Source organism: Peromyscus maniculatus, chromosome 7 (genome assembly GCF_049852395.1).
Source record: "Peromyscus maniculatus bairdii isolate BWxNUB_F1_BW_parent chromosome 7, HU_Pman_BW_mat_3.1, whole genome shotgun sequence".
Lineage (NCBI taxonomy): Eukaryota > Metazoa > Chordata > Mammalia > Rodentia > Cricetidae > Peromyscus > Peromyscus maniculatus.
Window position 1 is genome coordinate 52,566,240 of NC_134858.1, and position 24,185 is coordinate 52,590,424.

The window sequence follows — 24,185 nt, forward strand, 5'->3', positions numbered from 1 at the left end:
TCATCCAGTGACTGATGGAAGCAGATGCAGAGATCCACAGCCGGGCACCAGGCTGAGCTCCGGGAATCCAATCTATGAGAGAGGAGGGATTCTGTGGGCAGGGGACGTTGAGATCATGAAGGGTGATCATGAAGGGTAAACATGCAGGGATGACCAGCCACACTTGTGGAAACCCATGAACTGTGGACTAATAGCTGTGGAGCCCCCATAGGACTAGACTAGACCCTCTAGATACGGGAGACAGTTGTTTGGCTCGAACTGTTTGGGGGGGTCCCCAGGCAGGGGGGTCAGGATCCATCCCTGGTACATGAGCAGGCTTTTTGAAGCCCAGTGTCTAGAGTGTGACACCTTGCACAGCCTTGGTGCAGGGGGGAGGGGCTTGGAACTGCCTCAGCTGAGTGTGCCAGGCTCTGCTGACTCCCCATGGGAGAACTTGACTTGGAAAACATGGGTATGGGAGGTGGGTTGGGGGGGAAGGCTGGGGGGGTAGGAAGTGGGGGGAAATCTGTGGTTGGTATGTAAAGTGAATAGAAAAAAGAACAACTATGGTGTGTGTGTGTGTGTGTGTGTATGTTCATACACACACACACACACACATACTCACACACACACACACACACACACACACACACACACACACACACACACACACGCATATACATCTATGCCTGTAATGGCCAATCCTCACTGTCAACTTAAAGTCACCACTGAGACAAAAACATGCCTCTCTGAGTGCTTTTGAGGCTACTTCCAGAAAGGCTTAGCAGGGTAGGAAAACCCACCCTAAACATGGGTACTATTCCACAGGCTACGGTTCCAAACAGACTGAAAAGAAGAAAGTGAGCTAAGCACCAGTGTTCACTCTGTTTCCTGACTGGATTCAATGGGATCTCATTAAGCTTTTGTCATGTCTTCCTCATCATAATGGACTGTACCCCTAAACTGTGAACTGAAACTACCCTTCCTTCAGTTGCTTTTGTCTGGTATCTTGTCTCAGCAACAAGAAAAGGAACTAACACAATACTCAACTAGAGAGGTAATACATTAGAATTCCCTGAAGGGTTGCATGAGTTATGTTCAAGTCTTCAAAGCTTTAATGTTTACTCTCCTTATGAGCAAAATTCAATAGTTCTATAAGAGTAATGCTGAATAAAGCTGGTTGTATAAAACTTGTTTCCAATACAAGAAAGGATGCCACCAGGCACTCCCTGCACTCTGCCCCCTTTCTGCATGCTACTTCAGGGTATACACTGAATTTCTTATCAAAGTGCTTTTGATTAGGAAGCTGTTGATCTTTTATGAATTCAAGCCTGAATGTGTCTACTCACATAAAACTGTACACGCAAGATTTCCACAAAAAATATGTGTGCCACACCTAATTAAATGTCATGGAAGGCTCCAGCTCATCTGCTCAATAAATCCACTTCCACAGCCAGACTAATGTGGTATGACAAGCAAGTCAGTCACACAGTGCTTTGACTTAATTTATGAGTAGTTTTACTGCCTATACTCAGTACAAGATCTTCTCTGACTTCAAGTAAGTTAAGTAACACAAAATATATTAACCAAAAGAAGAAAGATTGCTTCACTGAACTTTGTCAAAAATGAAACATTTCTGCTCATCAAAAGAAAAATAGGAAAGTCCTAGCATGGGAAAAAAAATTCATAGCACAGATCTGAAAAATAACTTGTATACAAACTATATAAAGACGTTCCAGAAAGAAACAATAAAAAGATGAATGACTCAACTTTAGAAGGACAAAATAGATATTTAAAAAAAAAAAAAAAAGCTTCAAAGATAAGCCTTAAAGAGTTGGGAGGAGGTGGAGGAGGGAAAACATGATCAAAATATTTTGTATGAAAAAATTTTAAAAAGAGATGACTATTTGAAGTCATCATCTTATAGACCAGAGCACTAGGAGAGTTTAATGAACATGATACAGAATCTTGTTTTAAAATAACAAAAAAACATTTTTTTGAGTTACATAAAAATATTTTCCTCATACAATATAAATTTAAACTGGTTGAAAAATATTACTTAAGGAACATGAATGGTCAGGAAATGCTTTAAAAGATTCAACTTCCAATTCAACATTTCCTACACTTCCCTTTTAAGTTTTGCAAAGATTTTTAGACTATGCTATCTGGCTGGGTGTGGCGGCTTACTCCTGAAACCTCAGCACTTGCGAGGCTAAAGCAAGAAGACTGCTGAGCTTCTGACCAGCCTGGACTACAGACAGATTCTGTCTCATCTTCTTGGCAGAAAGGAATACTCGAGCAGTAGGAATCAAAATATCCTGAAATTCATACAAATAGATAAGAATACAGACCTACTAGGTGTTTAGGAGCACATAAGACTACAATAATCATTAGTAGCTTCTAAGACAAAAGTCTAACTAAAATACGCTAACTGTCCTGTCTTTATACCTAAAAGACTTTATGGACAATACAATGAATGTAAATTTACAAAACCAATAATAAAATAAATTAGGGATGTAGCTCAGTGGAACAGCACTTGTCAAGCATGTAGAGTCCTACTAGCCCTACCACACTACACATACAAAATAACAAGCATTATGACCTCATACTGCTTTAAATCTTTTTGCAAAATAATTCCTAATTTAAAAATTGCTAAGCATTTTATTAAGACCAAAAAACTCCAGACTTGTGAGGACACATTCACAATCATAATGGCTAGCTGTATCGGATCATTGAGTAAGATATAAATCACTGAAATTATTGTCCAACAAATACATACAGTGCTGATCCCTACAGAATTCTGCAGGGCATATTTTATTGCAATACTTACTGGCGCTACTATTTTTCCTGTCTGACCAACTTGCATGTCATTGGGAACAAAGCCAGCATCAACAGCAGCACGGGAAGCACCAACTAAAAGGGCAGGAAATGTCGTTATTTTCAAGCTCTATTATTCAGCTAGTGAGATATTCACCAACTACAAAACAACATCCTAATATTGTATAGTCAGAAATTATTGTATAAAGGACTCACTTTTGAAAAAAAAAATCCTGTAACTGATTAAGAATTCTAAACAATAAGTACAAGTGCATTTTTCAAAATACAAATTTCTTTTTCTTTTCTTAAATTAATTTATTTTTAAATATTTTACTTATTTATTTCATTTTATGTGCACATGTGTCTGTGTGAGGGTGTCAGATCCCTTAGAACTGCACTGGACAGTTTTGAGCTGCCATGTGGGTGCTGGGAATTGAACTCCGATCCTCTGGAAGAGCAGTTAATGCTCTTAACTGCTGAGCCATCTCTCAACCACCACCCCCCTTTTTGGGACAGGGTCTCTCTATATAGTCCTAGCTATCCTGGAATTCACTATGTAGATCACGCTGACCTTGAACTCATAGAGATCCTCCAGTCTCTGATTCCTGAGTGCTGGGTTTAAAGACATGCAAAACCACTCCAGGCATAAAATTTCAGTTTTTTAAGTTGGCTGGCTTCTGACATTTGCTTTTATCAGAAAAGCATCCATAAACTCCACATTATAATCTACTTAGGAAATACTATACCATGTTCCTTTATATACTAACTTCATGACATTTAAAGAAATGCTGTATAATATCATTACCTATTATGATCAGATAGTCACATTTAACACAAGATTGAAGTTTAACAAGTATCTCAAATTAATAAATAAAATGTAACTTTTTCTCTCCACAAGATCTATTCTTGGGGCAGAACCACCCCTTCTGGAAAGAGACAAGAAAGGGAATCAAATATTTCTTCTGTATACTGTTGCATTAATTTATTCTTCTTGTTCTGGTTTCTTTAGAAGCTCAGATAATTAAACTGAGATCACCTTTCTTTTCTGATATATATTTAATACTATAAATTTCCCTGTGAGAACTTATCCTATTGGTACATGGAAGACTGGGGCAAAGGATCATAGGCTAGCATGGGCAAGGCAGTGAGACTGTCTCAAATATTTGAAATTTAAAAACAAGCAAATAAATAAAAGGTGGGGACATGTGGATAGAGCCCAATGGTGGAACACCTGCCTAACATGTGAGAGGCCCTCTGCTCAATTCCCAGTACTAGGGAGCTACCTCCTCCCCCACATCCAAGCACTGTTTTTACTGTACCATATACTTTTTTTCATTCAGTTCAAAATATTTCTTTTGAGGTGTCTTCCTTTACTCATGTGTTAAGTAGAAACATGCTATTTAATCTCTCCATGTGTCCTGGAATTTTCTAGTTATGTTTAGTTGCTGACATCTAGCTCAAGCTTACTGTGGTCTAAGAACAGACATTGTATGATTCCCTATTCCTTTACATTTATGAAGGTGTTTATGGTCCCAAATGTGGTCTTCCTTGGTGAATACTCCTGTCAGCTTGAAAATTTGCTGTTGGGTAACAAAGACATCCATAGATGTTAATTCAATTCAGCTAACTGCTGAGTTCAACTGAGTTTCCCTGTTTTGTTCTATACATTTCTGATAGAATCACTGAACGTTACTTGTAGAGTCATCTATTTCTTCTTGGATCTTATCAATTGTCTTCTCTTTTTAAAAATATTTGTGTGGGGGCTGGAGAGATGGCTCAGAGGTTAAGATCACTAGCTGTTCTTCCTGAGGTCCTGAGTTCAATTCCCAGCACCCACATGATGGTTCACAACCATTTGTAGTGAGATCTGATGCTCTCTTCTAAATAAATAAATAATCTTAAAAAAAAAAAAACCTGTGTATCCCCAGATATAAGTAGAGTATGTGTGTGCACAAGTACATGTGTGATAAAGGACAGAGGTTCACTCTGAGGACCTTCCTCTATCGCTCTCCATCGTGTGTGTGTGTGTGTGTGTGTGTGTGTGTGTGTGTGTGTGTGTGTGTGTGTGTGTGTGTATTTTTAGCTTTATTTTTACTTTTGTTTTGTGTGTATGGGTGTTTTGCCTGCCCATATGCCTACACACTACTTCTGCGTAGTGCCCATAGATACCAGAGAGGGCACTGGATCTTCTGGAACTAGAGTTATAGACGGCTGTGAATCTGCTATGTGGGTGCTGGGAACTGAACTTGAGTCCTCTGTAAGAGAAGCTAGTGCTCCTTAACCACTGAGCCATCTGTCCAGCCCCTCTCCATCTTATTTTTTTGAGAAATAGTCTCTTCACTGATCCTGGAGTGCAGCATTTGGCTAGGCTAACTGGTTAGCAAGTCTTCAGGACTCCCCTGCTCACACCTCACTAGTGCATCTGTCCACCACACACCCACCTTTGTTAAGTAGGTGTAGGGGTTCTGAACTCAACTTCTCAGCAGACACTTTTTTGACTCAGTATTTTCCCCATCCCCTTGTGTTTGCTTATGAGACATTTTGCTATACTGCTATGATGTCTGACTTTGACTGTCAACTTGATGGGATTTAGAACCACCATGGAAACAATGCTCTGGGTGTATCTGAGATGTATTATCTAGATTAGGTAAATGAAGTGGGAAGACCTACCTTAAATGTGGATGGTACCATTTCATGGGCTGGGCTGGGCAGGGCAGCAGCATCCATCACTTTCTATTTCTATACTGTAGACACAATGTGGCCAACCATGCTACTCCCCCCACCTTATCTCCCTGCCATGACAGACTGTATCCCCTGAAACTGAGAGCTAAAATAAACCCTTCCTGAAGTGGTTCTTGTCAGTACTTCTTCATAGCAACAAGAAAGTAACTAATAGTCATCCAGGCTGGTCTTGAATTCCTGGGAGTAAGGGTCTTCCTGCTTTAGCCTCTACAGTGCTAGGACTATAGGCACATACTATACCAAGCTTCAATTCCAACAGCTTTTGCCTCAGTTATTTGGATACTATTTTTAGAAGATTATACATTAGGGCTTGCCATGTCTTCTGAGAGAAATGACTCTTTAAATATTATGTAATGCCTCCCTCATCCCTGATAACTTTCTTTGCTATTAAGCTGGCAGAGTCTTAATTTTTTTTTTGTTTTTTTGCTTTTTCAAGACAAGGTTTTTCTTTGTAGTCTTGGCTGTCCTGGAACTCACTCTGTACACCAGGCTGGCCTTGAACTCACAGAGAATTACCTGCCTCTGCCGCCTGAGTGCTGGGATTAAAGGCGAGTGCCACTACGATCAGAATTTCACTCAATGTATTTTGAACATAATCATCCCCCCTCAACTCACCCTTAAGACCCTCTCAAACCTCCCACCCCTTCTCCTCCAACTTTATTTTTTTCCCTTCTTTCCCCATTGAGGTAGTTTGTGTTAGCCTGCTAGTGTACTTCTATATTTAAAGTGAGTTTCTTGTAGACAAGAAATAATTAAGTCTTGGTTTTCCATCTACTCTGACAATCTCTTAATTGGTGCATTTAGATCACTGACTTTCACAATGATTACTGACAATCTTGGATTGATTGGTATCTAAATTATTTGTTGCCCCTTTTCTTTGTTATTATTTTTATCTTTTACACTTTCTGTGTTTTTTTTTAACTAATTTTATATAATTTGTCTTATCTCTTTCCTTACCTTTTTTTTCTTTTTTGTAGTGACTGCTGGAGTTTGCAATTGACACCTACTCTAATTCCACTTTTAAATAACACTGTACCACTTCAGGGTAGGCATACATCGTAGGATAACCCCATAATCCAATTCCTGCTGGTCCCTGGTAGTAATGTCACTCATTTCACCTATCCATGAGCAAATATGAATGCTCACACATACATAAGTAACTGATCATATCACTGTTATTTTGACTACACTATTATTTGTTAGATTAAGAATAAGAAAAGCACATTTTTATTTATTCATGCCGTTTGATTCTCTTCTTTACTCTTTTGACCCCTAGCAGTTCTTCCTTTCTTAAGAATTCTTTATCATTTCCTTTTTTAAATTTAATTAACATTTTTTTCATTTATTTTACATACCAACCCGTTTCCCCTCCCTCCCCTTTAGCATTTCTTGCAAGGTAAATCTCTAACAGATTTGTTTCTGAGAGTTTTCTATTTCCTCTTTACTTCTAAATGGTAATTACATGGGTACAGAATTCTAGGTTGCTGCAGTTTTCCTCTCAACACTTGAAGATTTTTATCCCATTCTCATCTCACTCACACGGCTTCTGAAGAAAGGTGGATTTTATCCCCACCCCCCCCCACCCCCCGCATTTATTTGTTTTGCCTGCATGTATGTCTGTGTGAGGGTATCAGATCTTGGAGTTACAGACAGTTGTTGGCTGCCATATAGATGCTGGGAATTGAACCCGGGCCCTCCAGAAGAGGAGTGGGTGCTCTTAACCACTGAGCCATCTCTCTAGCCCCTGGAATGTATTTATCTTTGCTATGGTATGACCTTTGTTTTCTCCACTATGGTTTCTTTTAGGATTTTTATCTTCATCTTTGACTTGTTCTAGCTTGCAAATTTCACAAACACATTTGGTGTTTTCTGAGCTTCCTGGATCTTTGCTTGTGTGTGATGTGAATGTGGAGCACTTCCCAGGCTTCACTGTATCAGCCACTCCTGTTCTTTCCTCCCACCTCCACATGGCACCCACTATTCCTCAGTTGTAGTTACTTTTTACTTTACATCACGTTACTTGTATTTTTAGAGGCGTGCCCTGGGTACTGGATATTTTATTGTTTTCTAGCTCTTTTGCTCTTTGCTTTTTAGTGTTAACCATGTCTGTGGCATATCCTCAAGCTCACAGATTCTTTCTTCAGTCCTTCCAATTTACTATGTTGATAAGATGCAGTCATTTCTGCTCCCATGTTTTTGTTCTTAAATTTATCATTTTTTCCAGTTCTTTCTCAGAATCAAGAAAAGTACATTTATTTAGTATTTGTATATGAAAGTCATACAGGATCAGAGCATGTGAGGAGGTTGGAGAACAGCCGGTAGGAAGTCTGAAGTAGGCTGTGAGGTTGGCATTTCAGTACTTTAAAAATCAAAACTATAGCCGGGCGGTGGTGGCGCATGCCTTTAATCCTAGCACTTGGGAGGCAGAGCCAGGCAGATCTCTGTGAGTTCGAGGCCAGCCTGGTCTACAGAGTGAGTTCCAGGAGAGGCACCAAAACTACACAGAGAAACCCTGTCTCGAAAAACCAAAAAAAAAAAAAAAAAAAAAAATCAAAACTATAGAGATTCCCAAGATTTGGCAAATGTAAAACTGCCACACACACTCTTTACAAATGACTAGGATACCTCCCTTTACTGAGATGTTTCAGCACTTATTGGAGGACTAAGAAAACCATTGCAGCAAGAATGAAATAATGGTCAAAACTGGCAATCATGTAAAGCAAAGTAAGTCAGACACAGAAAAGCAAGTATCTTATGTTTTCTCTCATGTAGAATCTAGATTGAAAAAACAAAGACATGGAAGTAGAAAGGGAACTACATGGAAAGAGAAAGAGGAAAAGAAGAAGGCAGAAAAGAAATAATCAGGTTAAATATGACCAAAGTATGCTACACACATGAATAGAAATGCCACAACCAAATGTTATTTTGTATAATTGATAAATGATAATAAAGTTAAACAAGAAAGCTGAGTTAATAAATAAATTAAAGAAAAGCTGAAAAAAAAGAAAGCAAAATATAAATATATAAATGAAATAATGAAAAATATTTCCAGCAAAAAGAGAACATCACGCTACAAAGGAAGATGCCTTTACCTGCAGCATGCAGTTGATCTGCCAGGTCGTACAGTAGCTTAAAGTTCTCTCCACTCTTCAAGCCCCGACCTCATTAAAAGAGAAAAAAATAAAATTAGGTATATACAGGCTGCACTCTGTGAAATGTTTGCCATTTTATATGCCCAGCTGAATGCCCATATTACACACTGCCACATTAAGCATACCACTTCCTCTACAAAGCCTTTTTTGACATCTATGAAGCATGCAGCATTGAAGTTAATTAACTACATAAAGAACACTGTGATGTTTGCCGTTTCTCCACTATAACAGAAACACTTAAGTCCAATATGCAAGATCCACAGTTCTCTAGGTCACTGCTATATCTGTGGTATTAGAAAACTCTTAGCCGGGCGGTGGTGGCTCACGCCTTTAATCCCAGCAGTCCAGAGGCAGAGCCAGGCGGATCTCTGTGAGTTCGAGGCCAGCCTGGGCTACCAAGTGAGTTCAGGAAAGGCGCAAAGCTACACAGAGAAACCCTTTCTCGAAAAACCAAAAACCAAAAAAAAAAAAAAAAAAAAAAAAGAAAAAAAAAAAGAAAACTCTTACTAGAATTTGGTAAATAGTCCCTGCATGACTGAATGGAATTTCCTGCTAGATTTCAAACTCCATGAGAGTAAACATATTCTACTTTTTGTTTTTATTTCTCCAGGAAATGAAACTGTGTCAGGCCCATCATAGAACAGATATGGACTAATATTTCCTGAATATACAAACCAATAAACAAGATAAACATCTTTGCAAAATATTAAATTATTTCCTCCGAATACCACTTGAGCAATAGATGGCCATTGGGAACATTAACTATTTTGTTTAATGTTTATTTTGGAAAGATTTTAAAATCACATCAATCCTTATTTTCTCAAAAAGTCAGTCAACAAACTATAAAGGAGCATAATACACAAAAAGAGTTAAGCCTGTTAGGTGGTGGTGGCGCAAGCCTTTAATCCAAGCATTTGGGAGGCAGAGCCAGGAGGATCTCTGTGAGTTTGAGGCCAGCCTGGTCTACGGAGTGAAATCCAGGACAGGTACCAAAACTACACAGAGAAACCCTGTCTTGAAGAAAGAAAAAAACAAAAACAAAAAAGAACAAAAAAAGGTAAGTCTTACGCCACATTCAGGCCCTGACATTAACTGTGAAGGGCTTCCCAATTATCATCTTCAGAGACCTGTATAACCCTGAAAGCCCTTGAAAATAGAATGAAGCAGGGGATTTATAGACAACTTCGAGATTCCAACTACTTTTTCCACAATTCAGAAGCCAATCAAATGCCAAAGAAAAACACCCAGAAGTCTGAAAAACAAAAAACGCCATCAACAGATGTGTGACAGGAAGCCCAAATCCTGTATTATGGTCCTAATTCCATATTCCTGGTAAAATATGACTAATATTTACAACTTACCAACTTCTGACTTTGGAAAGAAAAATTAAGGGGCTGGAGAGATGGTTCAGTGATAAGAGCACTGACTGCTCTTCCAGAGGACCCAGGTTCAATTCCCAGCACCCATATGGCAGCTCAAAACTGTCTGTAATTCCAGTCCCAGGGGACCTGAAACCCATGGCAAAACACTAAAGGACATAAAATAAAAATAAATAAATTTAAAAAAAACTACAATTAAAAAAAAAAAAAAAAGAAAGAAAGAAAAATCAAAACACAACAGAAACCCTATGCTCCAGACTACAGATTCGGCTCAGCAGTGCAAGACCCTGGGTTCGATCCCCAGCACCACCGAAAACTAAATAAAACCTTTTGTTTTTTTTTAATGAAGTCTGCAGTGTACAGCTTCTGTTATCTTTTAAGTCGCGACTGCACTCACCACCAGATACCACCACTTTGGCACCAGTTAGTTCCGGCCGGTCACTTTTGGTCAATTTCTGGTCAAGCCACTCTGATATTCCCACTGGTGAGGGACTTGGTGCTGCACACATTGATAAATAAAATTTAAAAATGAGAATGATTTCAAGTAATATGGTAATAATTATTTTTAAGACAAGCATACAAACATCCAATTCTAGGAAATTCAAGTTCACTCATTTTCATGTTCCCAATTTCATTTTCTTTAATTATAAAGGTTTAAGAGGACAAGATTCTTTTGGAAAGTCATTTATTACTCCTAAGTTCATCTGTAAAACCAGAATAATCATTCTCTCTAGTGTTCAAATAAGATGACAGACATCTTAAAATGTAACCCCTATTTTTACTGTTATTACATTCTGTTATTGTACTGAATCACTCAAATAATGAAAGTAGAAAACTCCTGACACAAACGTAACAGATTAATCTTAATTGATCCTCTCTCCTACTCTCAATCTACCGAAGTGATTATCCTTGTACCAAGAGGCTGTGAAACAGGCATAAGTTGTAATAATTTATATAACCTTGGAATATGAGTCAGTTGAATTTGTACTCTGCACTAGAAATTAATGTGAGGCCGTCTCTGATTCTAATATAATCTGCAGACTGAAGAAACGAAGGCCAACCTATCACCAGGCTGAACTGAACACTTACCCTTTTCTGAACCAGCACTACCTCCACTTGCTGCTGCAGCCTCAAAAGAAGTTCCTCGGACAGAAAACACCTTCACTTTCTCATCACACTTCACTGTACATAATGCATTTCCTGAAACACAAATTTTATTATGAAGAAGGAAGAGCAAAAGCATTCCTCTGCCGGGCGGTGGTGGCGCACGCCTTCAATCCCAGCACTCAGGAGGCAGAGCCAGGCGGATCTCTGTGAGTTCGAGGCCAGCCTGGGCTACCAAGTAAGCTCCAGGAAAGGCGCAAAGCTACGTAGAGAAACCCTGTCTCGAAAAACCAAAGAAAAAAAAAAAAAAAGTATTCCTCTCAGACTCAAAATTAACTTTATGAAGATGAGGCAAAAAAATAATCATGGACCAGTTGTTTCCTACCTGCTAATACAGGAAGAGAGGAGCAAACAGTGAAGAACTTCACCAGGGACCCTCTGTACAACTCTGAATGTCTTTTAAAGCAAGAGAGGTACTGATATGCCTGGAATCAACAAACTCACACTGGTGGCCAGAGTAGGAATGCACACCTCCTCTGCAGTGAGTAGGAATGATGTTTCTTTCTCCCAAACCAACTCAATCAGTAATTTTTTTTTTTTTTTTTTTTTTTTTTTTTTTTTTTTTTTTTTGGTTTTTCGAGACAGGGTTTCTCTACGTAGCTTTGCACCTTTCCTGGGACTCACTTGGTAGCCCAGGCTGGCCTCGAACTCACAGAGATCCGCCTGGCTCTGCCTCCTGAGTGCTGGGATTAAAGGCGTGCGCCACCACCGCCCGGCTCAATCAGTAATCTAAAAATATGAGCTGCTACGGTGATATTTTATTTGTACTGAAATGTGATTTTATTTGTATGTTAATAAATAAAGTTGCTTGGAGGTCAGAGCTAATAGCAAGCCATAGCAGAGCTGGGCGGTCGTGGTGCACACCTTTAATCCCAGCACTTGGTAGACAGAGCTAGGTAGATCTCTGTATGTTCAAGGATACAGCCAGCATTGGAGACACATGTTCCAATGTGTGTCTGGAGGTCTGTACAGACAGGCAGTGACGAGGCAGTCACGTGATTAGGTTTACAACCAATGAGAAGGCAGAACAGAAAGTCTATATAAAGACAAACAGACAGGAAGTAGCTCTCTTTCGGAGAGGTCTCTTGGCTTAAGAGGCTAGCTGCAGCAGGCGGGTAAGGCTATTAGCTCTGATCTCTTGGCTTTCTTCTTTGCATTGGTTCTGTGTTTCTGATTTAATAAGACGGTTGGTTACATCTACAAGCTGCTCTACCTTAATACAAATGTAACTGCTATTCATGCCAAAGAAGATAATATGAAAGCATGACAGGGCACAAAGAACAAGTTCAGAGGAACCAAAACTTTAAAAGTATTAGAGACATTTCATGTAGACAAGCCATCACGTTAGGAGTGACTGACACCATGATCAAATACTTCCCCTTGAATATTACTCACAGGTCTGATTTAAGAATCAACCAGTTGCACTGAAACACACAACTTTAACCAGAACAAAGGCAGTAACAAAGAAATTAACTCCTTCTCCAGCCCCATTAGAGATCAATCAGTGAAAGAGATGCTGAAATGAATTGTTTAGTGCACATGGAACTGGGAAGTGAAGACTGAGAATACTATTTTTAAAAGATTTTGCCTTTCCAGGTACTACTTTCAAAATAAACAAGAACTGAACAATGACAATAGCAATAGACATGCTAATGTGGCAAGGAGAAAGAACTACAGGCAACTAATTAGTCTCTCCCAGGGATGGACCCTTTAATTGGTTATCCAATACAATTGGCTATCCAATGCAAAGTAGCCAGCCAGAAATCATATACACACAAGCAAACGAAACAGACTCAGCAGGTTGTATTTATATATTTATGCATATATGTGTAACAGTAATAAGGAAAACCGTACTGTAGTGGGTAGCCTTTGACCTGGAAATACCACCCCCTTTGAAGCTTCAGTAACTGTCACGCCTACAAGGCGGAGCCAAGAGAGGACCCCTAAAGACCTGAGATCCAGATGGGGGAGCTCTCTTGGTTCCTGGACCCTGGATGCTGGAGGCAGATCGAGCAGAGTTCTCCAGAAACACCGGCGGACTGCGCTACACCTTTCCCAGACCCTGTAACCTATCCCTTCACTTGTAAGTTACCCCACAAAATAAACTTCCCTTTTAACTTCGTGGAATTGTCTTAATATTATAACCAATATCACAGCTACCCACTACAACATACTGTCAATTTGAGAGTAAAGAGGAATGACACAGTAGGGATTGGAGGGGAGAAGTGATGTAATTATATCTTAATTTAAAAATACATATATATATTGGGTGGCAAACTTAACTACTAACCACTGGGGGGAAAGATCTTACTCCATAAACTCAAAGGCCAGTATAAAAGCACTGAGCACAGGATAAATCAGATGGAATGCCATGTCATGGTATAGTAGCAATTCTGAACTAAAGCATTTCTCAGAAACATTCAAGATGATCCATTTAATCACATGGTTTGTTTCCAAATCTATTTTTAAGATTGCATACTTTAAAAAAGTAGCATGTTGATTAATTATCTTCCTTGGAACTTACCTGCATAGATAGTTCTCACAAATGTATCAGGTGACTTGATCTCAATGATGTCAGAAACTGGGGCAACATCAAGTTTGGCTGCTACTCTGGGCAAAAGGTTCTAAAAGAAAAAGAAGTAGTGAGCTAAATGAGTGCAAGCTGATTAATATAACAATCAACAATGGCCAGGCGGTGGTGGCGCATGCCTTTAATCCCAGCACTCGGGAGGCAGAGCCAGGCAGATCTCTGTGAGTTTGAGGCCAGCCTGGGCTACCAAGTGAGTTCCAGGAAAGTTGCAAAGCTACACAGAGAAACCCTGTCTCAAAAAAAAACAAAAAACAAAAAACAACAGCAAAAAAAAAAAAAAAAACAATCAACAATGGTTATCTTCTAAACTCCTTTAAAGGGAAGTGATCTGCTGCATAAATTTTAATTCAAATTCAAGTATTTTATACTTCATGTGTCTTTGGACATGGGACATCAAGCCCAGCTTTTGAGGTGTCTTTAAAATTAAGTGCCCACCATTACTCTATGTTAAGAGTTATAGAAGATTTACAGTAATAAGAAGCTGATTCAATTTGATAAATTATGAGATCTACTGCCCTAATAAACATTAAGTACAAAGTGTGACAGTTATGGATCCCTGAATTTAAACAAGAGAAAGAGAAAAAAAATTAGAAGAGTAAAATACTGGAGAAGATTTTATATATTTACTATAAGACACGGAAGAAAAAATTTCAGCAGACATTTCAACCTTTGTCAAGCTCATGTTGCAGTAATAAATCAAGCACAGCAGCCTGTGTGTAACACATGAAATGAGCAGCAGAAACAAGCACGTATGCTTTTGCCGACACAGGCTCATAACAATGTTTGCTTTTGTCTCTTTTTGGGGGCCTGCCATCCAGCTCCCAAATAAATCACACATGGAGGCTTATTCTTAATTATGAATGTCCAGCCTTAATTTGGCTGGTTGCTTTCCTTAGCTTTAAATTATCCCATCTACCTTTTGCCTCTGGGCTTTTCCCATTCCCTTACTTCTGCAAATCTTACTCGTACTCCATAGCTTGCTGTGTAGCTGTGTGGCTGGCCCCTGAAGTCCTCCTCCTTCTCTCTCGTTCCCTGATCCCTCCTCTCAGATTTCTCCTACTATATATATTCTCTGCCTGCCAGCCCTGCCTATTTCTCTCTCCTGCCTTGTTATTGGCCGTTCGGTTCTTTTTCAGACCATCAGGTGTTTTAGACAGGCACAGTAACACAGCTTCACAAAGTTAGACAAATGCAACATAGACAAAAGTAACACACCTTAAAAATAATATTCTACAACATAACCATTTAAAGTAAATACATGTATAACTTTGCTCTCAATAGCCTGCATCCTTAAGCAGGTCAAAATCTCCTTGGGTTTCAGTTATCACATTTTATAACGAGGGGAAAGGGAACCTCCACATGTAGTTAAAATTCTACTAGGACTCTAGGGCTCTAAAGCAGAAGACAGTCACTTTGTGAAGACTGAATTTCCATGTTTTCTGGACTAAGGTTCTTTTAGATGACATAAGTAATTTTAAAAGTGAAGCACTGCTTTTTATCACACCAACAGAAATGCTGACTTCTACAGACACTGGTGTCAGACAAGCTGCTGGCAGCCATGCTTTCACAAAAACACAACAAACCCTCTCTATTCTGTAAAGAGTCTTCCAAACTACCTCGTCATTACCCCTCATTCTGTACGCTCTCCCACATGCACACATAATTATATCGCATCAGCTGTGACTAGCATGGATTTCTGTAGTAAAATCATTTTTAACACACATCCTGAATGACCCCTAACTAGGGTTCTAAGAACCCTGAAGGTAGGGAGCTGTGCCTTCTATTTCTCTTATGTTCCTGTCCTGTTTCTACTCAGTGACTTCATATAAAGTAACTACAAGTACTGACAGAATCGACTTCACGACTGCTAGAGTTTTTGAAAGCAAAGATTCTAATTTTCATTTTGTCATATCTGCACTAGACAGTAATCCTCTTTCAACCACGAATAAAGAACGCTGGTCTTGACTACTAAAAATACTGAACAGTACCAATGTTAATTTTCTTCTTTTGTGAATCTTCCTCTCCCACTCTTCCTGCATCCCCATTTCCACTACCCTTCCACCCCCAGGGGTCTCCTTTCCACTTTCACCCCGATGAGTTCTACAGCCCTCCCAAACTTCCTATCTTTCCTCTTGTGATCCTCTCTCTACTATCAGGACCTATACCCATAGATGCACGCGCGTGCGCGCACACACGCACACACACACACACACACACACACACACACACACACACACACACAAAGCTAGGAACTGCATGCCAGAGAGAGTATGCTGTATCTGTTTTTGAGTCTGGGTCATCTCAATATCATATATATATATATATAAAATATATCTTATATATTCCTTTTCCTGAAATTTTAATTTTTCTTTACAGCTGTATATTACCACATTTTCTGTATCCATTTACATGTTGATCGACGTCTATTTCCTTGCTATTGTGAATAATACAACAGTAAGATGTGCAAGTACCTCTGTGGTAGGATATAGGGCTCTTTGGGTATAAGTCCAGGAGTGGTACAGCTGGGTCATATGATAGTTCTATTTTTAATTCTTTGAGAAATCCGATTTCTATAATGGCTGCACTAGTTTACACTTCCACCAGCAGTAAATAAAGGCTCCTTGTTCCCTATATCCTCACCAGCATTCTCTGTCCTTTATTTTCTTGATGATGGCCACCCTCATGAAGATGGAAGTGGAATCTCAAGGTTTTTTTGTTTTGTTTTGTTTGTTTTTGTGGTTTTCCCAGACAGGGTTTCTCTGTATAGCCCTAGCTGTCATGGAACTACTTTGTAGACCAGGCTGGTCTCAAACTCACAAAGATCCACCTGCTTCTGTCCACTAAGTGCTGGGATTAAAGGCATGCATCACCACACCTGACTGTATTCTCGGGTTTTAATTTGCATTTTCCTTATGGTGAAGGAGGTTGAATATTTTGATAAGAACTTAGATGTCACCCCAAAGCCATGTGTTGAAAGCTTGGTTGCTAGCTGCTAGATGACAGAACCTTTAGGAGATTAAGACCTAGGGCAAGATAGTTGGGAATGAATCTCAAAGGAGATACTGAAATGCTCACTCCCTTCTTCCTCCCTTTCCCCTCTCTCTGCTTCCTGGCTACTGTGAGGTTAGCAATTATGTCTTCTCATGTAATTCTATCATGAGCCACGGCCTCCTAACTCACCACAGGGCCAAAGTGACAGGTTGCAGTGATTGAAACCATGAACCAAAATACATTCTTCCTTATTTTGCTCAGGTTTTTGTTATTTTTCCCACAGTGACAGAAGGTTTATCCCAGATCTACTTAGTCTCCCTACGGAATCCCTCCTACGGACTTGTCCTCATTTCATATGCATTCGTAGGTTACAGCACCAGCATCTCTCCAGTGGCTCTTACTGTCAAGCTCTCATCTTTCACAATAGAGGTGTCAAGGTCAGGGAACTTGGAAACTAAAACACAACAAACACTGTTTCTTGGGCTCATAGTCTCGCAGGTGAACTCTCACCAACTAAACTCAAGATTAAATCACCCAAAACAGAAACAATACTCTCAGAGACAAGATGGTCCACAAAGACTCTTCCATCAATTTAGAGGAGGGTGGTGTTAAAATTTATAATACCATGTGTTGGCAATTTAACAGTATCTATCAAAAATGTTTAAAACACAGTCTTTAAACTCACCTATTTTACTTCTAGAACTATTCTAAAGATATGCCAGCAAAGGTATACAAAGATGTATGTGCAAGGATGTTTTCCTTGCAGCAAGTGACTGAAAACAACCTGCTGGCCTTGACTAATATGGAATGTTATGCAACCAGAGAGACAGATGCATTGTGAGCTAATATTTTCAAGACACTATTAAGCAAAAACTCCTAGTCACAAATCAATAAAAATATGTACATACATGCACAATTTAAAGACCAATATAAAGAGGTCATCACGGACTGGAGAGATGGCTCAGAGGTTAAGAGCACCGACTGTTCTTCCAGAGGTCCTGAGTTCAATTCCCAGCACCCACATGGTGGCTCACAACCATGTGTAATAAGATCTGTCACCCTCTTCTGTATACACAATAAATAAATAAATCTTAAAAAAAAAAAGAAATCATCACTAAGGTACACTCCTGAAATAGGAAGAGTTAAGTTAAAAATACGAAGGAGGGACTTATATCCTTGTTCTTTATACTACTATATTATATCTAAATTTTTATTAAGAGTTTATTTGTGTACAGCTAATTTTCCTGTACTGAGGTGTAGCAGGAATCTTCAAAGTTCTTATTAATAAAATCAAACCCGAGGCCAGTTATTGGGGTCCATGCTGGTAGATCAGAGAGACAGAACAAACCACAGCTATCTCACCTCGCCGGATCCTCAGCTGGTCTTGTCTCCTCAGACTGGAGGCCTCTGAGTCCTCATCCGGAATGTGTCTCAGCTGAATTACTGCTCCAAAGCCTGAATGCTTATCCAGCCAAATGCTTAACCAGCCAAATGCCTCTAGTTTCTGGTCCTCACGCCTTATATATCTTTCTACTTTCTACCACCACTCCCTGGGATTAAAGGCTGGCTTTCTGGGATTAAAGGCGTGTCACCATGCTTGGCTATTTCCAATGTGGCCTTGAACTCACAGAGATCCAAAGGGATTTCTATCTCTGGAATGCCAGGATTAAAGGTGTGTGCTATCACCGCCTACCTAGTGGCTTTTCTGTTCTCTGACCCCAGATAAGTTTATTAAGGTACACAATATTTTGGTGAACACAATACCACCACATCTCCTCTCTTTTTGTCTAAAATTAAAAAAGCTTATAACTAATACAAGAAAAACTATCTTCAATAAGTATATGCAATATACAGTCAAGATTACATTAACAATGTCTAGTCCATTAACATTTGACAGATCAAGACAAAAAACTCCATTTTATATATATTAACAATGTCCAGTCCAGTAACATCTGATAAACTCAGACCAAAAGATTTTCATTACTTATCTTATTTAAAACAAGTAGTTCCTTTTTAAAAGTAGATTCCATAATCTCCCTTTTTATCTTATCATATCCATATTTTCTCTTTTTTTCTTTTCATAATACATTCAGTAGTCTACCTTTTGTCATTTTTATATCTTCCCCTTTTTCTTCAGTGTAGATTCAGTGATCTACCTTTTTATCCTATTATTTCTTTATCTTTTTTCTCAGAGTAGATTCGATGATCTATCTCATATCTATATTCTCTTTTTCTTTGTGCTTTCTAGGGGTGAAGATATCTTTAGGGAATCTTGAATAGAAAATTTTTGGGTTAATCATCAAGTCCTGTATCGTTTGTCCAGTCTCTGCATAATAGGAAAGTTCAGGGCTTGTTTCAAGTCCTTGTTTGAGTAGTCTGTCAGGCTGGATCATCTCAACTAGTCCTCTTGAAATTGTTCTGACCAGTTTGTAGTCCAAAGTCGATTTTTCCATGGTGTTAATCCGCTTAATGGCTTTATCATAGTCCATGTGGAATCATCGTTGTAGGATCCTGTCATCTTTTTGAAGATTTCAAAGTCACTGTTAGGCATGGTCATGGTTTCCTGCAGACTTTTTTTTTTTTTTTTTTTGCCTCCTCTGTGGTTTGGAGCAATCACAGTCTGATAAATGTCTGTCTCTTGGAACCATGAACATTCTTCCGTAGAACAGAAAATCTTCACAGCAATTTCTCCCCACCATTTTTCTTGCCAAACTTTTCCAAACTGACCTTTGCCGATGCTTTCTTGTAACACAATGGTCCTGGCAATTCTTCTCTGAACCAGCAGCAGTAAACCCTTTGTTCCAGGTAGCAGCATAACTGCAGTCACCAACACGATGAGGAGGAGCTGGCAACATGGAGCAGTAGCCACTGCTTCCATGGTCCCACCACTGTTTGTGGCTCAGTCCGGGCCAAAGCTTCTCCCAAGCCTCCTAGGCCGGCCTCAAACTCAAGATCCTCCTGCCTCTGTCTCCTTCAGTAAATCCAACTGGCGTGCGCCACCACAACCGCCTGAGTGTAGCTTGGGCCTGAGCTGGGGCTCACAAGGCCACAGGCAAACAGCTTTTCATGAATTCGTAACACAAACGTTGGGCGCCAGATGTAGCAGGAATCTTAAAAGTTCTTATTAATAAAATCAAACCCGAGGCCAGTTATTGGGGTCCACGCTGGTAGATCAGAGAGACAGAACAAACCACAGCTATCTCACCTCGCCGGATCCTCAGCTGGTCTTGTCTCCTCAGACTGGAGGCCTCTGAGTCCTCATCCGGAATGTGTCTCAGCTGAATTACTGCTCCAAAGCCTGAATGCTTATCCAGCCAAATGCTTAACCAGCCAAATGCCTCTAGTTTCTGGTCCTCACGCCTTATATATCTTTCTACTTTCTACCACCACTCCCTGGGATTAAAGGCTGGCTTTCTGGGATTAAAGGCGTGTCACCATGCTTGGCTATTTCCAATGTGGCCTTGAACTCACAGAGATCCAAAGGGATTTCTATCTCTGGAATGCCAGGATTAAAGGTGTGTGCTATCACCGCCTACCTAGTGGCTTTTCTGTTCTCTGACCCCAGATAAGTTTATTAAGGTACACAATATTTTGGTGAACACAATACCACCACACTGAGGATTGAACCTAGTGCCTTGCACATGTGAGTGAGTAGTCAAGGTTTCTATCTACAAATCAGCCTCGTGTGTGTATGAGGGGGGCACATGCACATAGTGCTCAAATGCATACACATCTGTGTGCACACACGAGGTGGCCAAAGCAGAACCTTCCTCTCTAGGTCTCCATCTTACTGCCTTGAGGCAAGATCTCTCACTAACCAGAAACTGACTATCTGGGCTAGGCTGAGTACGCAGCCAGCTACAGCATCCTCCTGTAACCAGCTTCCAGTGTTGGAGTTACAGGCACATGCAGCCATGCCCTTGTACAGGCGCTGGGGACTTGAACTCAGGCCCTCATTCTTGCAAAGCAACAAGTGCTCTTACCTGCTGAACCATCTCCCTAGCCCTCCCTTACTTTTTATTTTTGAGACAAAGTCTTGCTAAGTTTCCTAGGTGAGCACTGAACTTGCAATCCTACTGCCTCCACCTCCTAGGTAACTGAAATTATAGGTGAGCACTGGCTGCTCTTCCAGAGGGCCCAGATTCAATTCCCAGCACTCATATGGCACTTCACAATTGCCTTGGTTACTTTTCTACTGCCATGACAAAACACCATGAAGGCAACTTATTTAAAAAGCATTTGATTTGAGATTCATGGTTCCAAAAGGTTGGAGTCGATGACTATCATGGCAACAGGCTGGCCAGCAAGGTGCTGGAGCAGGAACTGAGAGCTCACATCTTCCTCCACAAGCACACAGCAGAGAACACTAACTGGGAATGGCGCAATTTTCTAAATCCTCAAAGCTCACCCCCAGTGACACATCTCCTTCATCAGAGCCACACCTCCTAATCCTTCCCAAACAGTTCCACCAACTGAGGACCAATATATGAATCTATAGGGGTCATTCTTATTCAAACCATCACAAGTGTCTGTAACTCCAGTCCTAGGGAATCTGATACCCTCTTCTGGCCTTTATGAACACTACACCCACATGGTGTACACAGACATACATGCAGGCAAAACACGTATAAACATTTTTTTTAAATGAAAACAAAAAGAATAAAAGAAAAGGGAACTAGTAGGGGATTAAACTCCTGGGGCCCCATTCATATAGGCCAACACTCCCCTCTAAAGTATACCCCTCTCTTTGTCCTCCCCCCCACATTACCTTGATATAGATCAGCATTACTCATTTGTGATGGTTATTTCTAATTGTCAACTTGACACAATTTAAAATCACCTGGGAAGGGATCATCCATGATTACATTAATTGATGTAGGAAGACCCAGCCACCTATGGGCAACACCCAACCCCTGGGTTTGGTTCTTGAACTGTATAAGAGAAGGGTTAAACACAAGTAAGCATGTATCCATCCCTCTCTCTGCTCTTGACTGTGGATGCAGATGTGAAACAGTTGTCTCAAGTTCCTGCCACTGTGTCGCCCTGTCATGATGGACTGTACCCTGGAATTTTAAGTTGAATAAGCTTTTTCTCCCTTAAAGTTACTTTTGTCAGGGTGTTTTATCACATTGCATATGATCAGATTATAGCCATCTTTAAGGATATCCCTAATCATAACACAGCCCTTCCCAAATCCCTAGGGTAGACAGACTTAGATTTTCCATCGTGTCCTTCAGACATCCAAGTAAATCATCTCTTAACATGCGTAACTAAACACAATTGTCCACACACAAATACACAGAATTCGACTGAACAATAGCATTATCTGGGCCAAATTAGAAAACCTAGAAGTGACAGGTTTAATAAATTATGACAAAATTCTGAAAGAAGAGTTAACTCTGTGACAAAATTTAAAGATCTGGAAATGACATTTTAACAGAAAATTGGATAAAATCTTGAAAGAATAAATGTAAATGTTAGCAGTTCTCCCCTAGATATGACCAAGTCAGGACTGGCTATCTAAACAAAGTCTATTACATTTCTGGCCCAGAGAAATCTATACTGTTCAGTGAGGTCAGACTCCACTTCTCACCTTTCCAAAAGCAGATGCTCCAGCACAGATGTGTGTATAATTGAACTGCTTCTGAGTTTCCAAAATCAATGGTGTCAGTTCCTCTGAGAATTAAACACATTTGGTAAAACACATTTCATGCTATTTTCATAATCATATATTCAAACATAACAGACAATACATTTTCCCACAGGAACACCTCACCTGGAAGGAGGCCTTTGTATGCATCATGCTGAGCCACCAGAACCTTTGCTACACCAGCTACTTTACAGAGATCTTGTACCACCTGTGATAAAGAGGAGAGTCTCAGTGCTGATGGGGTTGGCTTTGAGGCATCAAAAGCCCATGCAAGGCCCAGTCCTCTTCCTCTCACCTCCCCCATCAATCACTAAATAAGAAAATGCCCTCCAGAAAACTGTATGTGGTACCCAGCACTTGGGAGGATGAGTAGTAGGATCACAAGTTCTACACCACTGTGGGGTAGAATAACATCCACTCTCCTCTCACAAATCCAACGGGGAAAAAAAGAAAAGGAAGGAAGAGGAGGAGGAAGGGAGGGCTAAAATAAGACTTTCTCTAGGTGTAGTAAGACAGCCAGTAAAACACTTTAGACTCAGAACCTACCAGAAGTGAAGGCAGAACTTAAGCATCCTATTTGTCTAATGTCGACTGCATGTCATTTGGCAATAATTTCTACTAAGACTACGATTAATACCTACAAGTAATAGAAAGAAATCTCCCATTATTGCCCACTATCTACACACATATACTTATCTACAACAAAATAAAATATTTTCTTGTTTAACTTCTCATGTTTTCCTGTTTAGAATCAGGAAAGGATTCTGAGAAAGCTTTTGACTACTCTGATTTTCTGTATACAGAAGGCAGTTAGCATTCTCCCTTTAAAGTAACTTTAACCTGAGTGGTTTCTGCTCAGTCTCATCTACCATTACTGTCTTCCACTTGCTAATTCACTGATGAATAGGCACAAAGGGCTGTGCCTTCAGCCCTCTTCCATGGATTATAAGGCTCTGCAATGTTCACTGAAAGGAGGATTAAGAAAAAAGAAAGAAAGGAAGGAAGAAGGGAGGGAGGGAAGAAAGAAAGAGGGAGGGAGGGAGGGAGGCAGGCTGCAGTGAAGAATTCTGTGGGGCCAGGTGCTGATCAGCACACTTAAACTGTCTTACACAGAGATGCATCAGTGTTTAGCATCTCCAGTTTCAAGAAAATTTCCAATTAAGAAACACACTTAATTCTAAAGTTGCTACACAGCAGCTTGTATATGAAACAGAACAAAATTTCCCACTGAAACAATTTTATACTGTCAAAACTTCAGTACTACACAGAATAATCACCCTCTGTTTATGATTAATAAATAGCTAAAGAAAACAATATAAAACTAAAATCTATCTACATTATTAGCAGACACTTTTCTTAAAAATAAGAACATGACATATATAAGACTGCAAATGATTAAATATTTTAAAATAACTAGTTACAACCACAGCAAAACATATAAATCTAACATCTGTTTATATCTGAAACCTATCATCGGACATTGTGGTGAACAGAAACTGTGTAAGATTCAATAAGCAGCTGGGAGGTGGTGGAACACACCTTTAAACCCAGGACTTGGGAGGCAGAGGCAGGCAGATCTCTGAGTTTGAGACCAGTGTGGTCTGCAGAGCAAGTTCCAGGACAGCCAGGGCTACACAGAGAAACCCTGTCTTGAAAAACCAAAAGAAAAAAAGAGAGAGAAGAAAAAAAGATTCAATAATCATCAAGAGGAATGTGATAAA

At 39.8% G+C, this 24,185-nt stretch overlaps 1 protein-coding gene across 2 annotated transcripts in view; it reads right to left on the reverse strand.

Annotated features, from left to right (window-relative positions):
- Etfa (electron transfer flavoprotein subunit alpha) overlaps positions 1–24,185 on the reverse strand; it is a 64,439-nt gene that overhangs the window by 30,394 nt on the left and 9,860 nt on the right. Inside the window, exons 3-9 of one of the 2 annotated variants that reach the window (XM_042280975.2) lie at positions 22,591–22,672; positions 22,408–22,490; positions 13,758–13,857; positions 11,159–11,269; positions 10,467–10,568; positions 8,631–8,699; positions 2,810–2,892 (exon numbers count right to left, since the gene is read on the reverse strand). In XM_042280975.2, coding sequence (XP_042136909.1) covers positions 2,810–2,892; positions 8,631–8,699; positions 10,467–10,568; positions 11,159–11,269; positions 13,758–13,857; positions 22,408–22,490; positions 22,591–22,672 — 630 coding nt within the window. The remainder of the gene's footprint in view (positions 1–2,809; positions 2,893–8,630; positions 8,700–10,466; positions 10,569–11,158; positions 11,270–13,757; positions 13,858–22,407; positions 22,491–22,590; positions 22,673–24,185) is intronic. The other variant, XR_006074116.2, reaches the window with a different exon arrangement.